General features: G+C 43.5%; 1 protein-coding gene and 1 non-coding gene across 3 annotated transcripts in view; both read right to left on the bottom strand.

Annotated features, from left to right (window-relative positions):
• Positions 1-17771, bottom strand: part of LOC134021117 (FERM domain-containing protein 5) — a 60193-nt gene extending 42422 nt beyond the window's left edge. For both annotated transcript variants that reach the window (XM_062461614.1, XM_062461615.1), the window contains exon 1: positions 17419-17771. In XM_062461614.1, coding sequence (XP_062317598.1) covers positions 17419-17520 — 102 coding nt within the window. In that variant the 5' untranslated portion in view covers positions 17521-17771. The remainder of the gene's footprint in view (positions 1-17418) is intronic.
• A 393-nt stretch (positions 17772-18164) lies between these two features.
• trnah-gug (transfer RNA histidin (anticodon GUG)) lies at positions 18165-18236 on the bottom strand. Its single transcript has one exon. It is a non-coding gene; the product is annotated as a tRNA-His (tRNA).
• Between the last annotated feature and the right edge of the window lie 1069 nt (positions 18237-19305).

The raw sequence follows: 19305 nt of genomic DNA, 5'->3' as shown, positions 1-19305 counted from the left end.
ATCTGCAAAAATCGAGGCTCAAGACTGTCATAGCTGACCGTCACGAACAGCCAAACCGGGGTCGCGTAAGTGTTTGCTGCAGCTGGCGTTAATCCTACGAACACTGTCAGGTGGAGGACTTCCGGAAGAACACAGCCCCACTCACCCCCATCACCCTGTGTGACTCCCCAGTCAACACTGTGGAGTCCTTCCGCTTCCTGGGCACTATCCTCTCCCAGGACCTCAAGTGGGAACTGAACATCAGCTCCCTCATCAAGAAAGCACAACAGAGGATGTACTTCCTTCGGCAGCTGAAGAAGTTCAACCTCCCTTCCGCTGTTGGCCTCTTCAACAAGGCCAAGGGACCACACTGACTCTAATGACTTCCTGCTTAAAACACACTGCTTTTTGCACTGCATTACAAAATTGTATCTTGTACATTTGTATTTTTTGTAATATTTGTATTTTTATATTGTAATTTACGGCAACTTATATTTTATTTTATTGTATATTTAATTCAATTCTAATCCCACTTAGTACTGCTAGTTTATGTACCCTTAGTATAGATAGTCCACATATTTAAATTTTAGGTCCCTATATGTTTATTGTATGCACCTTCCTGCCAAAGCAAATTCCTTGTCTGTGCAAACTTTCATGGCGAATAAATCCCATTCTGATTCTAAATGCTTGAAAATATCACTAGATGGGAAAAAACTTAAGGGGACGGACCCACCTGCAACCGACGCAAGCGAGCACACCCTACAATTTCCCCAGAAATTGTACCCTCTCTACTTTTGTTAGCTTTGCTAAGCACCCCCCAAATCAGGAAAATATTTATTATCCTGCCTCGTCTGTGATGGAGACGCATACAGCTCACGTACCGAGCTATTAGAATTCTAGTAAGTCTGTCCTACACCTTGAACATCAGAGGGCATGACTGAAGTTTCAACAAAGGAACACAGCATCTCTGTGACACATTTGGGCTGTTACTAGATAAGCAACACACAACAACCGACCTTCATCGTGTGTGAAGAAAAGACTCCAACACATTAGTTTCAGCAGGTCATGCCAGAAGAACAGATCAGAATACAGTTGTATTTGTTAGATCACACTTTATAAAGGCTTCTCTAAATATGAGTTTAGATCTATGGACATGTGGCTGATATCTGGTTGAGGGGACCATGATGATAAATCAGATGGCCTGAGTGCACTGGATGGTAAGGCACTGGCTGAGATCGCCTGTCTCCCTGAGTCACAGTCCAGAAAGGCCCAGGGCAAACGGTTGATAATGACTGCACAAAACCAGTAGAAAGGACACAGTCTTGGACACAACCTAAAGGCTCGTATATTGTTCACAATCATTTTCAGTGAGCTTTTGATAAAGTGGATTAAAGGTCAAGTGCTTTGCAATATGCAGATTTGATGTTTTAATGTGCAATCATCAACACTGGTTCAGCAAATGGTGAAGACCTTTCTAGCATAAGTAATTTATCCTAAACTTCCCAGTATCTATTCTCAGATATCTAAACAGCATCGCTTAGTCATAGCACATGCATAATTCATCATTTTCACTTATTTATAATTTAGGAAAGTTGGATAAAACTTTCTGAGAGAAAAAAGACAAGGCAATAATGTAATTAGGCTGATATAATGGTGCCTCATGTTCCCCTCCCACTTCCTGTTCTGTCACTGTATGGGGACTGTGGCACCAGCAGACTTGTTATTCCCCTTTAATGTTCTCAGTTTGCCTCTGGGTATGTCGCTACACTCAAGCACTCAGCTCCAAGAGTAAACTGTTCAATTAGCATTCCAGCCTCTATAGGAATGAGGGGAAAACGTACCAGTATTATTAGATCTGCACTCAAAGCCAAGTGCTAATTGAGGGGTCAAACACCACATGATATTGGTTATAATTATGAGGCTACATAAAAAGATAGACATTATCGCTGTAAATAATCTGGGCCTTCATCCCCTTCAAGATATTCACAGCGCATGCAGATTAGGTCAATCCCATTTCTCTTTGAGTGACACTAGCATTAGGTGCGTTCGACATGAACTGACTTCATGCAGCGCTGCAGCCGGCTGCAGGCGGCTGACTTGAAACAGTGAATTCTGGTTAGACTTTTTGTCCGACTTGAGACGGCGCCAACGCTAGGTCACTGTGACGTAGCCATCAAAGTACCGTGAGATCGATTCGAGAACTGCCGGCTGTGTAGCCGAGCGCATTTTCTCAAGAGCAACTGCAAGGGTTCTAATGACGACACAGCTATTTCATGATTGGCCAGACTCACACACGACAACTTTGACGCGTGTTTTGTAATTATTCTGACACCTTCAATTTCGCCAACACTCAAATCCGGACCAAACAGTTTAATTGAATTAAAAGTGTTGAAGAAAGGGGTTTAGTCCGCCTCTTCACTAACGGAAAGACTAAGTTTAATTATAAATAAAGTAAAGTAAGCAAACAGCGCTTGATCGGCCATGACTGACGTCAACGCAGCAAACCACGAGAAGCTGGAATGTCCGACTTTACAGAGCCGTTTTCAACTCCTCCCCGACTGCAAGCGGCTACTCTCGCCAGTCGTTTCATGCAGCTGCAGTCCATGTCGAACGCACCTAATGTCACGGCCACAGCCGTGCCCCCCCGGTTTCAGTTTTTTGCTCTGCCCTAGTGTTTCCCTGTCATTGTCTTCACCTGTCTCGTTAGCTTCATTGTGTCCACCTGTTTGTCGTTTGGTTCTGTGTATTTAGGTTTCTGTTTTGTGTCAGGTCCTTGTCTTGTCCTTACTACCTGTGTCGTGTGAGTACCCTTTCTGTGTCCCTGGCGTTTTCAGTAATAAGCCCTTTGTTTTCGACATGGCTGCATACTCCCTTGCATTTGGGTCCTACCCCACCTCACACCCTGACAAGCATGGCTATAGGCAGGCAGGGGCTGGTAGTACCTGAGGTGGACGAGTAATGGGGATGTCTGAAAGATCCTTAAGGGCACTCCTGGGGGCTTTTCCACAAATCTGGCCTGCCACTCGTCTGTTAGCCACTCTCATTAATAATGGAGGCCAGTTAATGCCTTCTGTGTGAGAAGTCTCTTAGCACAGCCCACCGGAGGTACGAAAGGGGAGTACTGGTCAAGGAGACGTGCAACAGTTCAGTCATGGTAGGCCACAGTTCACATGACAGTAGAGCAGCAGGGATTTGTGGGCCTCTGAACTGCAGCTAGAGGCTGCACAGAGTGGTGGGACACTGCAGCAACTGTATGTATTGACCCAACAACTAGACACAGAAACGGTGAACCAAAATAAAGCAAAGCCTCAGTATGTTTTGTCGATAAAGTCAAAGTGACAAAGTAGGATGGGAGTATAAACACTGCGAAAGAGCATAGCGCCTGATTCCTGGAGTCCATGAGTCAGAATGAGATCCGGGTGTGTGTGTCATCCTCCTTCTGCTCTTCTCCACTCTTCCTCTCCTGGCTGGCCTCCCTCAGGCTCGGGTAGGAGCATGCCAGAGCTCCTTTCATCCCTCCATCGCCTCAGCACACCTGACAGAAGACGCTAGGTAGCGCAGCCCTGCCTTGCTAAACTGGCTCCCACTAGCATGGTTCAAAATAACACAGCGGGTCGGCCCTTAGTTAGAGCATCGCTTCTGAAAATGTGTTATGGCAGTGTCAGAGAAGGTGTGTGTGAATGTGAGTCAGCCTCTATGGAGGCCAGAGGTTGTGTGTATATAATAGAGACACGTACACACAGAAACACACCACACGCACCATACACGCTGTAGCGTGGGTACCTACTGTGATTAATTAAGCCTACTTCTATATAGCGCTTGAGGCAGCGTGGCAATGATGTAGAAGACAATCTTGTCTGGCGAGAGTTTAATCTATCTACCTGCACTGGATGGATGCTAAGGCTAAAAATAGCTCTGCTCACTCCAGGCTTGACCGCAGCACACCATCAGATACCACGCTGCCTGCACTGGAATTATTGATCTCCCGTATTGATAGGACTCTTCTACTCCAATTGAATTCCGATTAGAACATCAACAATAGCCTAGTAGTAGTACTGTTTAGTAGTATTGGAAAACAAGCTCAACTTGCAATTTAAATCCCTAGACTTTCTACTTAATAATAAATCATATATCTAATATTCAGCCTCTTTAAAATATATTATATCTTAAGTAAATCCTTGTAAAATATGAGATAATCTGCTTCTTTTTAACCCTTGTGTTATCTTCGGGTCATTCTGACCCATCAGTCATTGTGACCCACCGTTGTATTGCGACAACTTTACCGCATACAAAAACAAAGTGAAGCATTTTCTTTTAACCGTTGGGCTGTCTCAGACCCCCCACATTGCAAAGGTTAAAATAAAATTATTTTTATTTGTTTTTGTATTGGGTAAAATTGGGTAAACACAACAATGGTTCGTTATGAACCTTTGGGTCATGTGACCCGAAGGCAGCACGAGGGTTAAAGGAATTTTGTCAACTGTTGAGACCAACAACCATGAATTAATTTGAAACAGAACGTGAATCTACACAATTATGCAAAGCAGACACTGTCCTCTCACTATTCTCCCCATCCCTCTGTTTCCTTTCCCTCTGGGCTGAATGTAGAGCCAACAGAGGGCCCAGAGACAAATAATCATGCTCTTCTACAAATGATGCTGAGGGATTGGCATGCTGCTGTAGCTCTGCAAACAGCCTTTTATTTTCCCATGTGGCACCTGTCACCAGGCCTGGGGGAACTCTATTCACTTGGAGCGAGGGAAAGAGCTGCTGGAACAATCCCTTTGACTCCCATTCTCCTGCCATATGGCCCACCTCAGACTGCAGACCGTGCATGGGCTGAAGTCTGCCAGTGACTGTTGGTGAACATGCACCATGTGCTTAAGCATGTTACCGCACAAAACCTTTGTACATCCACGGTAGGTTTGTCAGTTTGTCATGCACACCCTTACTCTCTGAGACAGGGTCAAGTACACAGAAGCCGCCCTGAATCAATGCATTCTAAACGGCACTTCCACTCAAACACATCTGTACAGTACAGCCTGATATTTGATATTTTTTGGGGAAACAGCAACTATATACAGTTGGACAGATCATTGATGGATTTCATCAGATAACAGATTTCATCAGGGAGTCAGGTGGCTGAGCGGTGAGGGAATCGGGCTAGTAATCCGAAGGTTGCCAGTTCGATTCCCGGTCATACCAACTGACGTTGTGTCCTTGGGCAAGGCACTTCACCCTACTTGCCTCGGGGGGAATGTCCCTGTACTTACTGTAAGTCGCTCTGGATAAGAGCGTCTGCTAAATGACTAAATGTAAAATGTAAATGTAAATCAGATACTACAAGCATTCCATGTGAGATTTGCTGAAAAACAGTATAATAAATGCAGTAACAGTAACTGTTACTTAAGCAAGTAACAGTGTTATATTACAGATCAATAATGACATTTCTACTATTTAATTTAGTTGTTTATTTTTGGCAGAAGGATAAGCGGTAGCACAGCTGGCTGACGTGGATGTCAGATGGCCTGTGCAGTCAGTTAGAGGACTAACACCCTCAGAGACCACACACACACACACATACAGTTAGGTCCATAAGTATTTGGACATTGACACAATTTTCATCATTTTGGCTCTGTATACCACCACAATGGATTTGAAATGAAACAATCAAGATGTGCTTTAAGTGCAGACTTTCAGCTTTAATTTCATGGTATTTACATCCAAATCAGGTGAACGGTGTAGGAACTACAATACATTTTATATGTGGCCCCCCCCCTTTTTAAGGGACCAAAAGTAATTGGACAATTGGCTGCTCAGCTTTTCCATGGCCAGGTGTATGTTATTCCCTCATAAAGGGTGTTCGTTATTTCATTGACAAGGAGCAGATAAAAGGTCTAGAGTTCATTTCAAGTATGGTATTTGTGTTTGGAATCTGTTGCTGTCAACTCTCAATATGAAGTCCAAAGAGCTGTCACCATCAGTGAAGCAAGCCATCGTTAGGCTGAAAAATCAAAACAAACCTATCAGAGAGATAGCAAAAACATTAGGTGTGGCCAAATCAACTGTTTGGTACATTCTTAAAAAGAAAGAACGCACTGGTGAGCTCAGCAACACCAAAAGACCCGGAAGACCACGGAAAACAACTGTGGTGGATGACAGAAGAATTCTTTCCCTGGTGAAGAAAAACCCCTTCACAACAGTTGGCCAGATCAAGAACACTCTCCAGGAGGTAGGCGTATCTGTGTCAAAGTCAACAATTAAGAGAAGACTTCACCAGAGTAAATACAGAGGGTTCACCACAAGATGTAAACCATTGGTGAGTCTCAAAAACAGGAAGACCAGATTAGAGTTTGCCAAAAAACATCTAAAAGAGCCTGTACAGTTCTGGAACAACATCCTATGGACAGATGAGACCAAGATCAACTTGTACCAGAAGGATGGGAAGAGAAGAGTATGGAGAAGGGAAGGAACTGCTCATGATCCAAAGCATACCACCTCATCAGTGAAGCATGGTGGAGGTAGTGTTATGGCGTGGGCATGTATGGCTGCCAATGGAACTGGTTCCCTTGTATTTATCGATGATGTGACTGCTGACAAAAGCAGTAGGATGAATTCTGAAGTGTTTCGGGCAATATTATCTGCTCAGATTCAGCCAAATGCTTCAGAACTCATAGGACGGCGCTTCACAGTGCAGATGGACAATGACCCGAAGCATACTGCGAAAGCAACCAAAGAGTTTTTTAAGGCAAATAAGTGGAATGTTCTGCAATGGCCAAGTCAATCACCTGACCTAAATCCAATTGAGCATGCATTTCACTTGCTAGAGACAAAACTGAAGGGAAAATGCCCCAAGAACAAGCAGGAACTGAAGACAGTTGCAGTAGAGGCCTGGCAGAGCATCACCAGGGACGAAACCCAGCGTCTGGTGATGTCTATGGGTTCCAGACTTCAGGCTGTCATTGACTGCAAAGATTTTGCAACCAAGTATTAAAAGTGACAATTAGATTTATGATTGTTAGTTTGTCCAATTATTTTTGGTCCCTTAAAAAGGGGGGGGGGGCACATATAAAATGTGTTGTAATTCGTACACCGTTCACCTGATTTGGATGTAAATACCCTGAAATTAAAGCTGAAAGTCTGCACTTAAAGCACATCTTGATTGTTTCATTTCAAATCCATTGTGGTGGTATACAGAGCCAAAATGATGAAAATTGTGTCAATGTCCAAATACTTATGGACCTAACTGTACATTCTCCTTTTCACTACATCTGCAAACATCTTGGTCCAGGTCTGAGCCAAAAATACATTATATTAGCCACTGGGCTATCAAGATTAGAAGACCTGTATAGCTCATTGGAGGACTATCATTGAATCAGCAATTTCTCCTGTGATATCAATCAATTTGTTCAAGGCTCAGCAGATGAAAAGTACAATGTCTTGTGTTTGTGTGCTGTGTTGATTTTTACATCCCCAACATCCCTGAAAAACAGTGTAACAGATGAAGGTCGGTGGACACGATGAAAGAAGTAGATTTGCCATGGGATAGAGCCCTCCAAGCTCTCACTCTACTAATAACCAGTACCGCATGTGGTGCAATCAGAGGGTACTTCCTTATCCCCTCCCTCTCTCGTCCCCCCTCCTTCTCTGTCCCCCTCTCTTTCTCTCCCCCGCCTTTCTGTGCGCTTTCTCAACCCCCCCAATCCCTCCTCCCTGAGAACAAAGACTGCAGACAGAGGCTGGAAGGCAGGTGGGGAAGGGACAGGAGGGGTGTAAGCCAGACAACAGGCCTGTTCTACTGACTGCTTAGACCATGTCTAAGACTATGTCTTAGACATGGTCAGACACGCACTGTCAACCTCGCCAGGGAGGGGCAGTGGGAGGGACAGCATGAACAGCACCTAGACCAGGGCCAGGGGAGGCTGGGCAGACAGCAGGGACACCCTGACCGCATATCCAGACGTAGCCATGCTCCTTCCAGCCTCACACATGATGAAGCAGCAGGTGAACAGTGTCTAGGATAATTTATGCAGTTATGTTATGCAAAATGTGTGAAGCAAGTGTAGCTGGTGTGATTTTATTTAATTGTTTTTTCTTATCCTTGTTTGCATTAATGTTTAAATTGTGTTTTATAACGTTATAACGCTTTATTAGAAACGTTCTGTGAACTTCATGAAATGTTGTCCCAGTTAAATAATTAAACATCTAAGGGGGCCCATTGCTAAAGTGGAACTGTTAACCTGTGTTTTGTTCGGGTGGGTAAATTGAGGTGTTTTCATTGTGCGAAGTTGATGAGCACAGGCATTGTATGTTACTCCAGCAAATTGTTCTAGTATGTTGATGGACTTTATACAAGCAGGCCTCTATGCTGAATTGTATTATATACAGTGCAGCTAATGTATAATAGCCTAATCTTTATTTCCAGTTCACAGAGTATACAGTATAATGGCTATAATAATGGCAGTTTTTGCTGTTAGTGGTCATGTAGCCTGGTTGGTCCTTGTTGTAGCCTGCCTCTTTGTTTCCACCTTGTGCTTTTGCCTAGACTCTCCAGAGACACTCATCTCCTCTGACTGCTGCGCTGACACACACACAAAGAGAGGGGCTGATTGCATGAATGAATTGCTGCCGGTGCAATCTGCAGACCCAGTCACATGCGTGACTACAGGAGGTATCCAATCACCAATCACCCCAGGAGGTTACACTTGAGAGTGACACGGAATAATAAATACCATTAAGTCATGCAGACTCATGGCTAAGGTAAAACACACACATACAGACAAACACACACACACAAACACAGACATTAACAAAGCAACTGTGTGCCGTTCATTCAACCAGCGGAAAACCAAATCTGCGCCGCTGTTGAAAATTACCAGCTGTTCAGTAGCTGTGACTTAAAACATTAAAACAGTCAATGGGAGATTTAAAAACTCGGAAAACAATAACAAACCAGCTTGTGTGCTGTGCTGAACCAAAACACACATTTTCCCAAGCTCTCTGTCTCTCCCTCTCTTCCTATGCCTTTAGATTCCTTGTTCTCAGAAGAGCATTTGTTCAACTGTGAGCCATGACACACCTGAGAGAATGAGAGCTTTGTCAGTCCTTTCAACTCCAAGATAAAAGACAGTGACAAAGAGAGAAAAGGGGAGAGAGAGAGAGGAGAAAGAGAGCTGGATCCACAGAGAGAAGAAGTGATGCCATACTCTCAAGGCAGCTCTTTGTGGCTTCCCAGCCACATCTTCACAATTACATCAAGGTCTTTACTGTATGTTTCTCTGAGAGCTAGACGCTCATTTGGAGGAGTGCAGATGGCTTGCTTCCCTGGCCACTCTCAGCAGACTGCTAGTGATCAACCCTCCTCCTCCACAGTAAACAGTAAACACAGGCCTGGAAAACTGATCCTGCTAATTCCTGACAACAAAAAATTATGAAAATATTTTCTTCACCACCATGTCACCACACCAGACAGAGCACAGAGCCCAAACAGCACAGTTTGCAAGTAGCACTGTTTAAAATCTCCCTTCTGTGCCCACTTCCATTGGCAACACTAAATTATTTAAAAGTACTGTTTGGTGAGGTTCCATCGTTTCGTATGAGAAAATGAGGTGTCTAAAAAGGGCTGTAACTCAATATATATATATCGGACGTCCAGGGACTAGGAATGAAAGGACAAATGACAAAATAATGTATATTCTTTTGTTTTACACACATGAACATGCTGAACAGACAGCAATTCAGTCATTCATTTTGGAGCTACCCAGTTTGTCAGAAACACACTTCTCTTTTAGCTTTGGCCAGTTGGAATGTAATGTGCTGAACTATTGGGTGAAAGAATGAAAAGTAATTACATCATAATTAGATAGTGTAACAATTGTTGTGTGTGTGTCTGTATGTGTAACAGAGTCCTCCCAGCAGGGTGGGGTGAGGTGTGAGAAGCTTCCTGACAGCCACAGATGACAGAGAGATAATGGTTTCTATCAATACACATCAGCACCAGGACAGGCCCGACAGACACAAACAAGCAGGAGAATGTTCTGCTTGTTTCCTCCCCCACTCAGTGCAACAGTGGACACATTCAAAACCTCAGCCTCTGCTGAGAGTCAGAGGGAGAAACTGAAGTATACAGAGGACAGCGATGAACAAGAGCAACCAAGGCCGTCCAGAAAAGGAGGATAAGCGAGATGGCAAAATAGAGATAATGAGATCATTAGCTTAAGAAACCCTGCAGAGGAGAGGAATTGGGCGGAACGAGACTGATGATGTCGAGGAGAGAAGCCGCCCGCTGGGCGAACGCTAACTCTAATATGAGACGGAGATTGAGAGAGACGAGGAGAGAAAGAGGAAGAGCAGAAGAGGCCGTCAGTGATGTCTGTGGCCGTGTCTAGCTGTTTTCTAGGCTGAGCTCACATGACTAGGGACGTCTTATTCGCCTTTCAGTTCCGCTCTGATCCATGGCTCTGCTGCTCTGTCTGAGAGTGTCACCGCTGTGCTTTCAGGGTAGGTCTGATTTCATGCCATCCACCCACCCCTGTCTGCCTGACTGGCCTGTGTGTTGATGGTCCTTAACCTCTAGTCAAGCAACCTTCTCACACACCCCCAGGAGGATTCCAACATCAGGGGAGGAGGCGGGGGTCATTTCTATAGCCACTCCTACAATGTCTTCTCAATGCATGTGCTCGACAGTGAGGACAGCATCAAACTCCCCCCAAAAATCCACCCAAACCTCAAATCTAGAATCCAACTCTCCACATGTATCATATATTTTGACCGGAACCTGAGTCAAACAGGAGCTTGCAGACAGAACCCAAAGCAGCCATGCAAACTGGATACTGAGAGACTTGCTGTGTGCCATGGTGAGCTCCATGGTAGCAGTACATCGCTGCTTTCCCTCATTAGTCTACAGAGGCACAGGGTCCTGGAGGGAGACCCAGACAAAGGCTGGATTCTCCCCTGCAGTAGAGAGCCCCGAAGCCCACTGAGCAGCAGGAACACAGGGCGGTGGAGGAGAGGTAGGGTCTGGCATGGGTATTCGCATTATATCTTTACTGTAGGCTGCCAACACGCATACTGTACAACGTACACCCATTCCAAAGTCACTGCCATCTCACATGAGAAGACCACTAAATGTACAGTGCCTCCCACCAGACCTCAGGCCAAGAAACAAGTTTCCTCCTCCCAGAACAAACCTGGGGACCAGGCCTTCTGTTCCACTGCCCCATGACTGTGGAACTCTGCCTGAATATCGAAGAGCACCCCAATCAATAGATGTCTTTAGAGCTGTTTTAAAACACTTATTTTGTAATCATATTGTTCTACAGCACTCATAAAAATCAGTAGCGCGCTTGAGATTGCCTCATCAATGAAGGGTGCACTATAAATAAAATACATTTTATTTTTATCATAGTTTATCTAACCACAAATAAGGGAGATAGCCGTAATCCCTAACGGAGTCGGAGATGTATAATTAATAAGGCCGAATTATACTTCTCCGACTCCGTTACGGACAGACGCAGACACGGAGTCGGACGGATTGGTTGAATTTATAGTAGGCTACTCCGAAGGCTGTGGGTGCTGAAAACAATTCACTGCCAGAAGAGCAGGTGGCGCTGCACTGCGATGCTAGTTGGTTATCGAAAAGTTATAGCAAATTTATAAATTAGCCGTTTCATCAATAAAATAAGCACATTTTCAGCAACTACACTGCCCATTTCTCGTCACATTTTAATTCAGATGCTGATTTACATGTACTGTTTAGCTGAAATATGAATTGTAAAAACGTACAACAATGGCGGTCAAAGGATTTTGTTCTCTTGTTGGTCACGGCAACCCCGCCCCCGTATGGCGTGAAATTAGTGCCAGGAGAGCGAGCTCTGTAAAAACGATTTGTAACTTGAAAAAAGGATTTGTGTCTCTGTAGAAAATGATTCGTGTACTTGCAAAAAAAGTTTTGTGTCTCCGTAGAAGAAGGAAAGATTTGTGTACTTGCAAAAAAGATTTGTAACTTGCAAAAAAAAAGTTTTGTGTCTCCGTAGAAGAAAAAGATTTGTGTACTTGTAAAAAAAAGTTTTGTGTCTCCGTAGAAGAAGGCGGGAACACTGCTCCCAAAACCATCTAAGCCAATCAAATATAGCCATTTCTGTGTCTAGTAACATTGGACATTTTCGTCTGTCTATCACACAAAGAACGTCAGAGAATAAGAACAAAACTAGAATGCTGATTATTTCAATGGCGAGTCATTTGGTAAGTAGTTCAAAATATCCATGGGCATGTACCTTTAATGCAACATTTAAAGATTATTCGGTTAGCACTCTTAATAGCATTCTTAATACGGACCAATCACAGCCAAGGGGTATCCGTAAAATGACGGACGGACGGACGGATAGTCAGGAAAATCAGGAGGTGCACGTAGAGCTCTCCGAGGGGCTCGGAGAGGAGAGGGAGTTCCTTGACGGAGAGGGCGTTCTGTGTCTCAGTCTCCGTAAAAATGCAGAAGTATAAAGGCCGAATTATACTTCTCCCACTCCGTTACGGACAGACGGACGGAGTCGGACGGATTGGTTGAATTTATAGTACTCCGAAGGCTGTGGGTGCTGAAAACAATTCACAAAGTGGTTGTTTATAATTTGAACAAAATGATCACAGACATTTGTGTGTCCAAATCTCCCAGAGTATGAATGCCCAACCAGAGCTGAAAACAGAGATTTGGTCCTACAGGAGTCTGATTTGGCTCTCCCTCCACACTCCAAGGGTTCCAGTCCACCGTGTCATGTCATTTACAACGCCACTGAAAGATATAAACAGCACCAATAAGCTGTGCAATCTTTTTGTGTTGGGATGGTTGGGGGCTCTCACTGCACCTTGTCTGGGTGGGGCTCTATGGTGGTAGCCGCCCCATGCTCTCTAATCTCTCTCTCTATTCTATTCTCTATTCATTGTACTGATGGATATGTTAAATTTGGTATTCATGTCTCCAACTGAAACATCAACTCTGTATGGAGATCACAGCAGGCTGCTGTATGGAATCGATACTCTGACAGACACAACATTTGCCTGCTGTCTATCTTGACCAGCCCGCACAAATATACAGAAAGAGGCACAGGGGATTGGAAGAGGAGGACAGCCCTAACACAAAAACACATGCACACTAACAGTGCAAGGCACTCCCAACAGTACTTTATTAGAGCATCATGGATTTGTGAGATTCAAAGAGAGCAAGAGAGAAACGGAATGCCTCTTAACCTTGCCAGTAATGCCTGTGAGTGTGCATGAAAAGTGTCTGTTATCCCAGATGAAACACATGAGAGATGTGGATACCGTAGACTTGGCATGGCATGCTCTCATCCATGTCTTTCCTCTGGCATGCCATCAACGTAATCCTTCAGCCACTGAGCGCTCAACCAACCACTCAGCCAGCCAATCCCAGCACGGCTGCATCAAGACATTGGTAAACACTAGCAATGCACTCTGGAGGTTACTCCTTATCAAACATTCAGACCTAGCACACATTTTAATTTTTTATACACAGTATAGCAACAGTGTGGCAGCCAGCATGATCACTGAAATGCACATAAACACACACGGCTGGTCCTGCAACACTGGCAGACACATGACCATGTCTGTGGCTACTGGAGTCTAGACAGGAACACTTGAGCACGCAGACGGGAGAAAGAGAGAGAGAGAGAGAGAGATAGAGAGATAGAGAGAGAGAGAGAGAGAGAGAGAGAGAGAGAGAGAGAGAGAGAGAGAGAGAGAGAGAGAGAGAGAGAGAGAGAGAGAGAGAGAGAGAGAGAGAGAGAGAGAGAGAGAGAGAGAGAGAGAGAGAGAGAGAGAGAGAGAGACACCACAAGCACAACCACAAGAGAAGAGGCAATCCCTAATTCCACTACTGGAGAGGTTTGTATGCAGACAGAACTCTGCTGTGTACTTTTATTAGTACATAAACTTTGTGAAGATACTAACTTGGGAATTTCCTGAATATGTGTATAGCATTATGGGTTATTATTTCATATTCATATGCAGGACTACATTAAATAGGTTAGTCTAGGTTGCCAGACTAAGCAGAGGAAATTCTAGTGATCAGATAATTCAAGCACCGACTTTCATTCACACAAGAAGTCAGTAAAAAGACAAAGCTACGAGGACAAAGATAAGACAATTCAAGTTTAAGACAATGAGTAGTTGTTTAGCCTTTCAAAGTTGTGTCCCAGCAAGGCACCATTAAGAGTGTCTAGGGGAAAGACAGTACACAGCTGTCTAGGGTAAAGGTAGTGTACACACCAGCCTTGGACGTTTCCACATAAGAACACTATTGTAGGGAAGAGGGAAAGTGGGTTAGAAAAACAGTGGGATAGACTTGGGGGTATTAGTGCTCAAAGAGAAAGTGGTGTTGGTTATTGTAGCCATTCCAATAGCATCCAGGGAATAAATGATTAAATATCTATGATTATGATGGTCACCTACTGTTTGTCCATGGTTAGGGATGTTGTCATGGGATATATCCTGAGCGATCTCACATTATGGTAGTGTAACTGGGGAGTTACCATAGCAACAGTTGAGACCCTGGCACCATTTTTAAATGTAAGACACCCGTACCCCTGTCTTGTCACCACTGAGACAGGCCTCTGGAGAGGCAAGGAAACACTCCAGAGATCATTGTCCCAAACTATTCCCTTGTTGTAGCTTTAGGGTGAGTTGGGGCTTAGTAGTCCTTGTCTAAAGCAGAATGTTCTATAATTACATATGGTAAAACTGCAGCACACAGCAGCACACAATAAATACAGTTCCAATAAAATCAGCAATCACATCACAGACACACACTCACACAAAAGCACTATGCTACCAACTGTATGCAAGTCTTTGCTATGAAACAATGTTTACAGAGTCTATTGACCACTTCACAAACAGACTACTATAAACCCTGGGCAGTAATCCTTTGTGTATCTGACATGGGGCATGTTTTCACAAAGACGCTACACTTGCTGCAATGAGGAGTACACGATATAAAGTCTGTATCTTTTTTATAAAAAGTAGGTGAACTTTCTAGATTTAAGGAGATTCCCAGGCTGCACTTGCCTCTTCCCACGTATGTCAGTTGGGTACAGAACAACCTGAGAGAAGATATCTCTCTCTCTCTGTCACTTTAATTTGACAAACCTAAAAAAGTTTTAGTTAGTTTACTTAGTTTTGCTTCAGGACTTAATGTTATCAAAGTTCGGTGAAGTACATTTTATCTGCACTTGTGAGTCTTGTTATTCAATGTAAAAAAAAATCTGAACTTACATTTCATGCACGAAGAGTTGACAATCCATTTCTAAACATAAAGGTGTTGACTCATAGTGTCTCTTTACTTCTTTGTGCCCCTTAGATGTTATAGTCTGTCTGCTATTTAAATATGACCTCAAGATGTGAGAAGCCTTTAAATCCTAACCATCACTGGCTCTGGGATGTTGCTTCAGGGAATAAGAGAGGTTAGCGGTTACAGACAGGGACTTCTATCTAACTGCTGCAAGAGCTACATCTGCAGAGCTGTATGATGATGTGCACTCATCCTATCTCAGCCCAACATAGAGTAAGGATCCATAATTTATCAGAGTAAAACTTAAAGTCATGCATTATGGCTGCCAATGCTTCCCAAAGACCTTTTACTTCTTAATTTAGGACTAGAATCCTCTGGTTTGGTATTCATACAATGAGGACAGTATACTGACAGATACTGTCTATTCAGCGCCTTGGTCTGAAAATGATATGATGGCCATCCATGGAAACAGAACTCCAATGCTATCATGAAAATAACATATAACACATAGTTTTATAGGATGACCTGAGTTGGTTTGATGTTAGATGAGAGGCCAGCCTGCACCAGAGGCAGATCAGAATATAAAGCCATTAAACTGTTTAGGGAAGAGATCAGAGTGTAATGAAAACAGGTCCAAAGGGAATTAAATCTCAGCACAGTGGGAACAGATATGCGTGAAAGAAAGACAGAGAGAAAGAAGAGAAAGAGAGAAAGAGAAGAGAAAGAGATTGACCCAGTTACGCCTCTCACTGCTCCCACCCATGCCTAGGTGTCCTGGAATCCTGGGTGTATTTGGCAGGCTGGGAGGAAGGGCAGAGTGAGAACTAAATGAGGAACGTGCTCTCTGGCCCTGTACTGACATGGCTGCTCAGATGAACTGTTAACTTGGCACCTCCTCCTCCATGTTAAGGATGGCCAAAAGAGGAGAGGAGGACACCAATCGGCCAGGGTAGAGAAAGACCTTTCTGCTTCATCACTCCCTTCCTTCGTCCCTATGACGTCACCCATCCCAAATCCCACAGCAATGCTGCAAACGGTACACCTTCCCAGCTCAAGCACCAGCTTAGACCTGTGACTATTGGTTAAATACCTGGTGTTTGTGCTCTACCACAATGTAATAAAAATAAACTACAAAATAACAACTGATGTTGTTTTAACTTATAATGTAACCAACATAGTGCCCAAACCGTACAAATGTTTCTTTAGTAAGTTATCAAGGGGATTGATTGGTGGGATGTCTCCATACATTTTGATCATTGTAAAGGTCCTCCTGGGATTTACTTGTTTCAAACCCATAACATAGCTCCCCCTCAAAAAATACAAATGTACTGTAATTGATTTTGAACAGCCCTCTCCCCTGCCTGTACTTCAGACTGAACATAAAACGAAGCAACCATCAAAGCCAGACTTGCAACAGACTACAGAAAAAGTAACCTGTGTCTTCTGTAGACCTGCTGTCTCAATTTATAGGAAACAGATTTTGTCAAAATATTAGCTTTTGTAACAATCTATGGATGTATGGTTCATGCAATGGATGTATGGTTCATGCAATGGATTTTGAAACATCTAGGTATGGTTTGAAATGTGAAACATTCTACTTATTTTACTTCTTTATGTTGTTTCATCTAGGGTTAGAAACCTGTGTATTAGCATCTTCTGCATTTCAGTTGGTCACAGCATATAGCTCCTGCCTGTTGGACGGTTAAACAACTATTTTCCTGAAGAATCAAGTTAGAAGGTAAAACCACACAGACTATTACCTTTTGAAACAACCCGTCGTTTTATAGGCTAAGGCTTTAGATGTAGGTTGTAAAATAATCGCAATGCTACCGCAGGCTATTTTCTTCCTCAAAGTAACTAATCCATCCGATTCCACGTAGCACTTTTCTAACTCAATTACGCTGAATTACTACATAATTTAGGAGTGAGTTAGAGTTCATAGCATCAGATATTAATGTTGTTACCGAACATGTAGAGAAATAGATGGACTACCTAACAAAAGATGCAGGCAGCCTAATACGAGGCTACAACGGCGGGACCAGACTTGCTTCATACGGGAGCCGACCGCATCAGATCACCGGCATATTTGTAACCTTGAACCTTAAATAAAAACAGTTGAAGGATAGGTACAGGTGACTGACCTGAATTGTGCATGTATATTCCGTATCATCCAGTAGTCTGACGGTGCAGTTGTATTCTCTCTCAAGATTCCTGATGCTGCCACTCATAAATCGGCTCAACATCTTCTCACAGAATTGCTGGTATGCGTTTAGGACCAGAACAATACACTGAACACAGCGTGTAAGTAATGTCACATAAACCACATTTTCCAATCACTCAACCGAAAATCTGCTGAAAATCTTACAGCCAGAAAGCAGCACATTGTTATCCCATGAAGTGGACACACCGCGGCCACTCCAGTGCGGAAAGGAATAAAAGGATGGCCGCATCCAGATCAACGATTATTCACACAAGTATTCTGTAGTCGAGCGACGGATGACCATTCACCATTCACAGATGCAACTTCAGCTAGGGGGTGGATCCTTCGACCAGACTGACGTCAATAAGAACCTATATGAAATTGGCACTGGTATATGCAATGGATTCAGTTCATGGTGCAAAAAAAAAAGATTTTAACAACTATTAGAGGTTAATGTTGTCTTAGCCCTTAGAAAATTATTAAAATGTCAAAATCTCCCAACATACCTTTGAAGGTCTCGTGCTCCCCCTGGTGTTGTGACCCAATCTTTGGTAAAACTATGAATTTCTTCGGGGCTTATTTTATATCTGCTGACTATTCTCTTTCTCTTTTTAAGGGAGAAAATAAATCATATGTAGACCTACGGGTAGAAAAAGACAACCCTTGTGCCGTGACATTGTTTCGCAATGCCGTGACCCGGATTCGAACCGGGGTTGCTGCGGCCACAACGCAGAGTACTAACCACTATACGATCACGGCGAGCTACCAGGGCTGGTGATGGCATCGTGGAAATTGCATGTATAACCTCTTAACACAGGGCTCTCACGTCTCACGCTTTCGCAGTGCATTTCAATCATTTCTCACGCTCTCACGAAACCCCTTGTATTTCTCACGCTGAGAAGTAACCACGACCCGCTATGTAGGCTATTATTAATGGACGAGGCGCAGTCATACGGAAGAAATTTATTGAGTTTAATGCCACCTACCAGCCAATCAGAAACATCACCACCATCCATCCTGTCAATGCATAGGCTACACGTACTCCCCTGACCTCAGGTTACTCCCACTATGGACACCTTTAGAAGCCTTTTTATTGTTATATTTCAAGGAAGTTATTTTCTCTGTATTACACGGCTATTCTTAATGCTGTAGAATGCCCCTTTCACTTGAATGGGACTCCCCAACGTTCTGCGGTCAATTATTTTTCGATAACAGACCGTTGCTATGTATAACTGACCGCTGTCAAGGGAAGTGGCATGTTTGCTTCGGATTCACGTCTTTCGTAGCACTCCGCAAGTAATCCGGTAACTTTTCAACCCCAGCGTACTCCGTTGCTTAGCGACGTCAGCTGATTTGAAGCCAACGTCTAGTTCAACGTCTTTGGCGAACTATTTCTCTGCTGATCAACACTACGAATGGTAACAAATAAATTGTAAAAAGACACACTGTGTTAAGTAATTTTTTGGGCAAGTAGCCGTGTAATAAGCGGGATAATGTATAGAACGCCGTTCTCATTATCGGGAAAATAAGCCCTGCTGTTCGCCCTGTCGGGGCTTATTTTCCCGATAATGACCGGCGTTCTATAGGCTACATTATCCCTTACTTAAAGAATAGAAGCCTTGTTAACTGAAGTGTTTTTTTGTTTTTAAATTGAAACTTGTTTTATCTGTCACAGATTCAGGAAAGATTACTGGCTCATAAATATTTGATATCTCCCACTCTTCAGATAGGAACACATTAAGCCCAGACAAAACACGAAGATGAAATTAATTTTACCCACATCATGGGTAGGGGATCTGTAACAAGAAAATGTATGTTGCAACAGGAG

Source organism: Osmerus eperlanus, chromosome 5, assembly GCF_963692335.1.
Source record: "Osmerus eperlanus chromosome 5, fOsmEpe2.1, whole genome shotgun sequence".
In the NCBI taxonomy this organism is placed as follows: Eukaryota; Metazoa; Chordata; class Actinopteri; order Osmeriformes; family Osmeridae; genus Osmerus; species Osmerus eperlanus.
The sequence above is the reverse complement of the archived record's forward strand: the minus strand, read 5'-3'. Positions and strand labels throughout refer to the sequence as shown.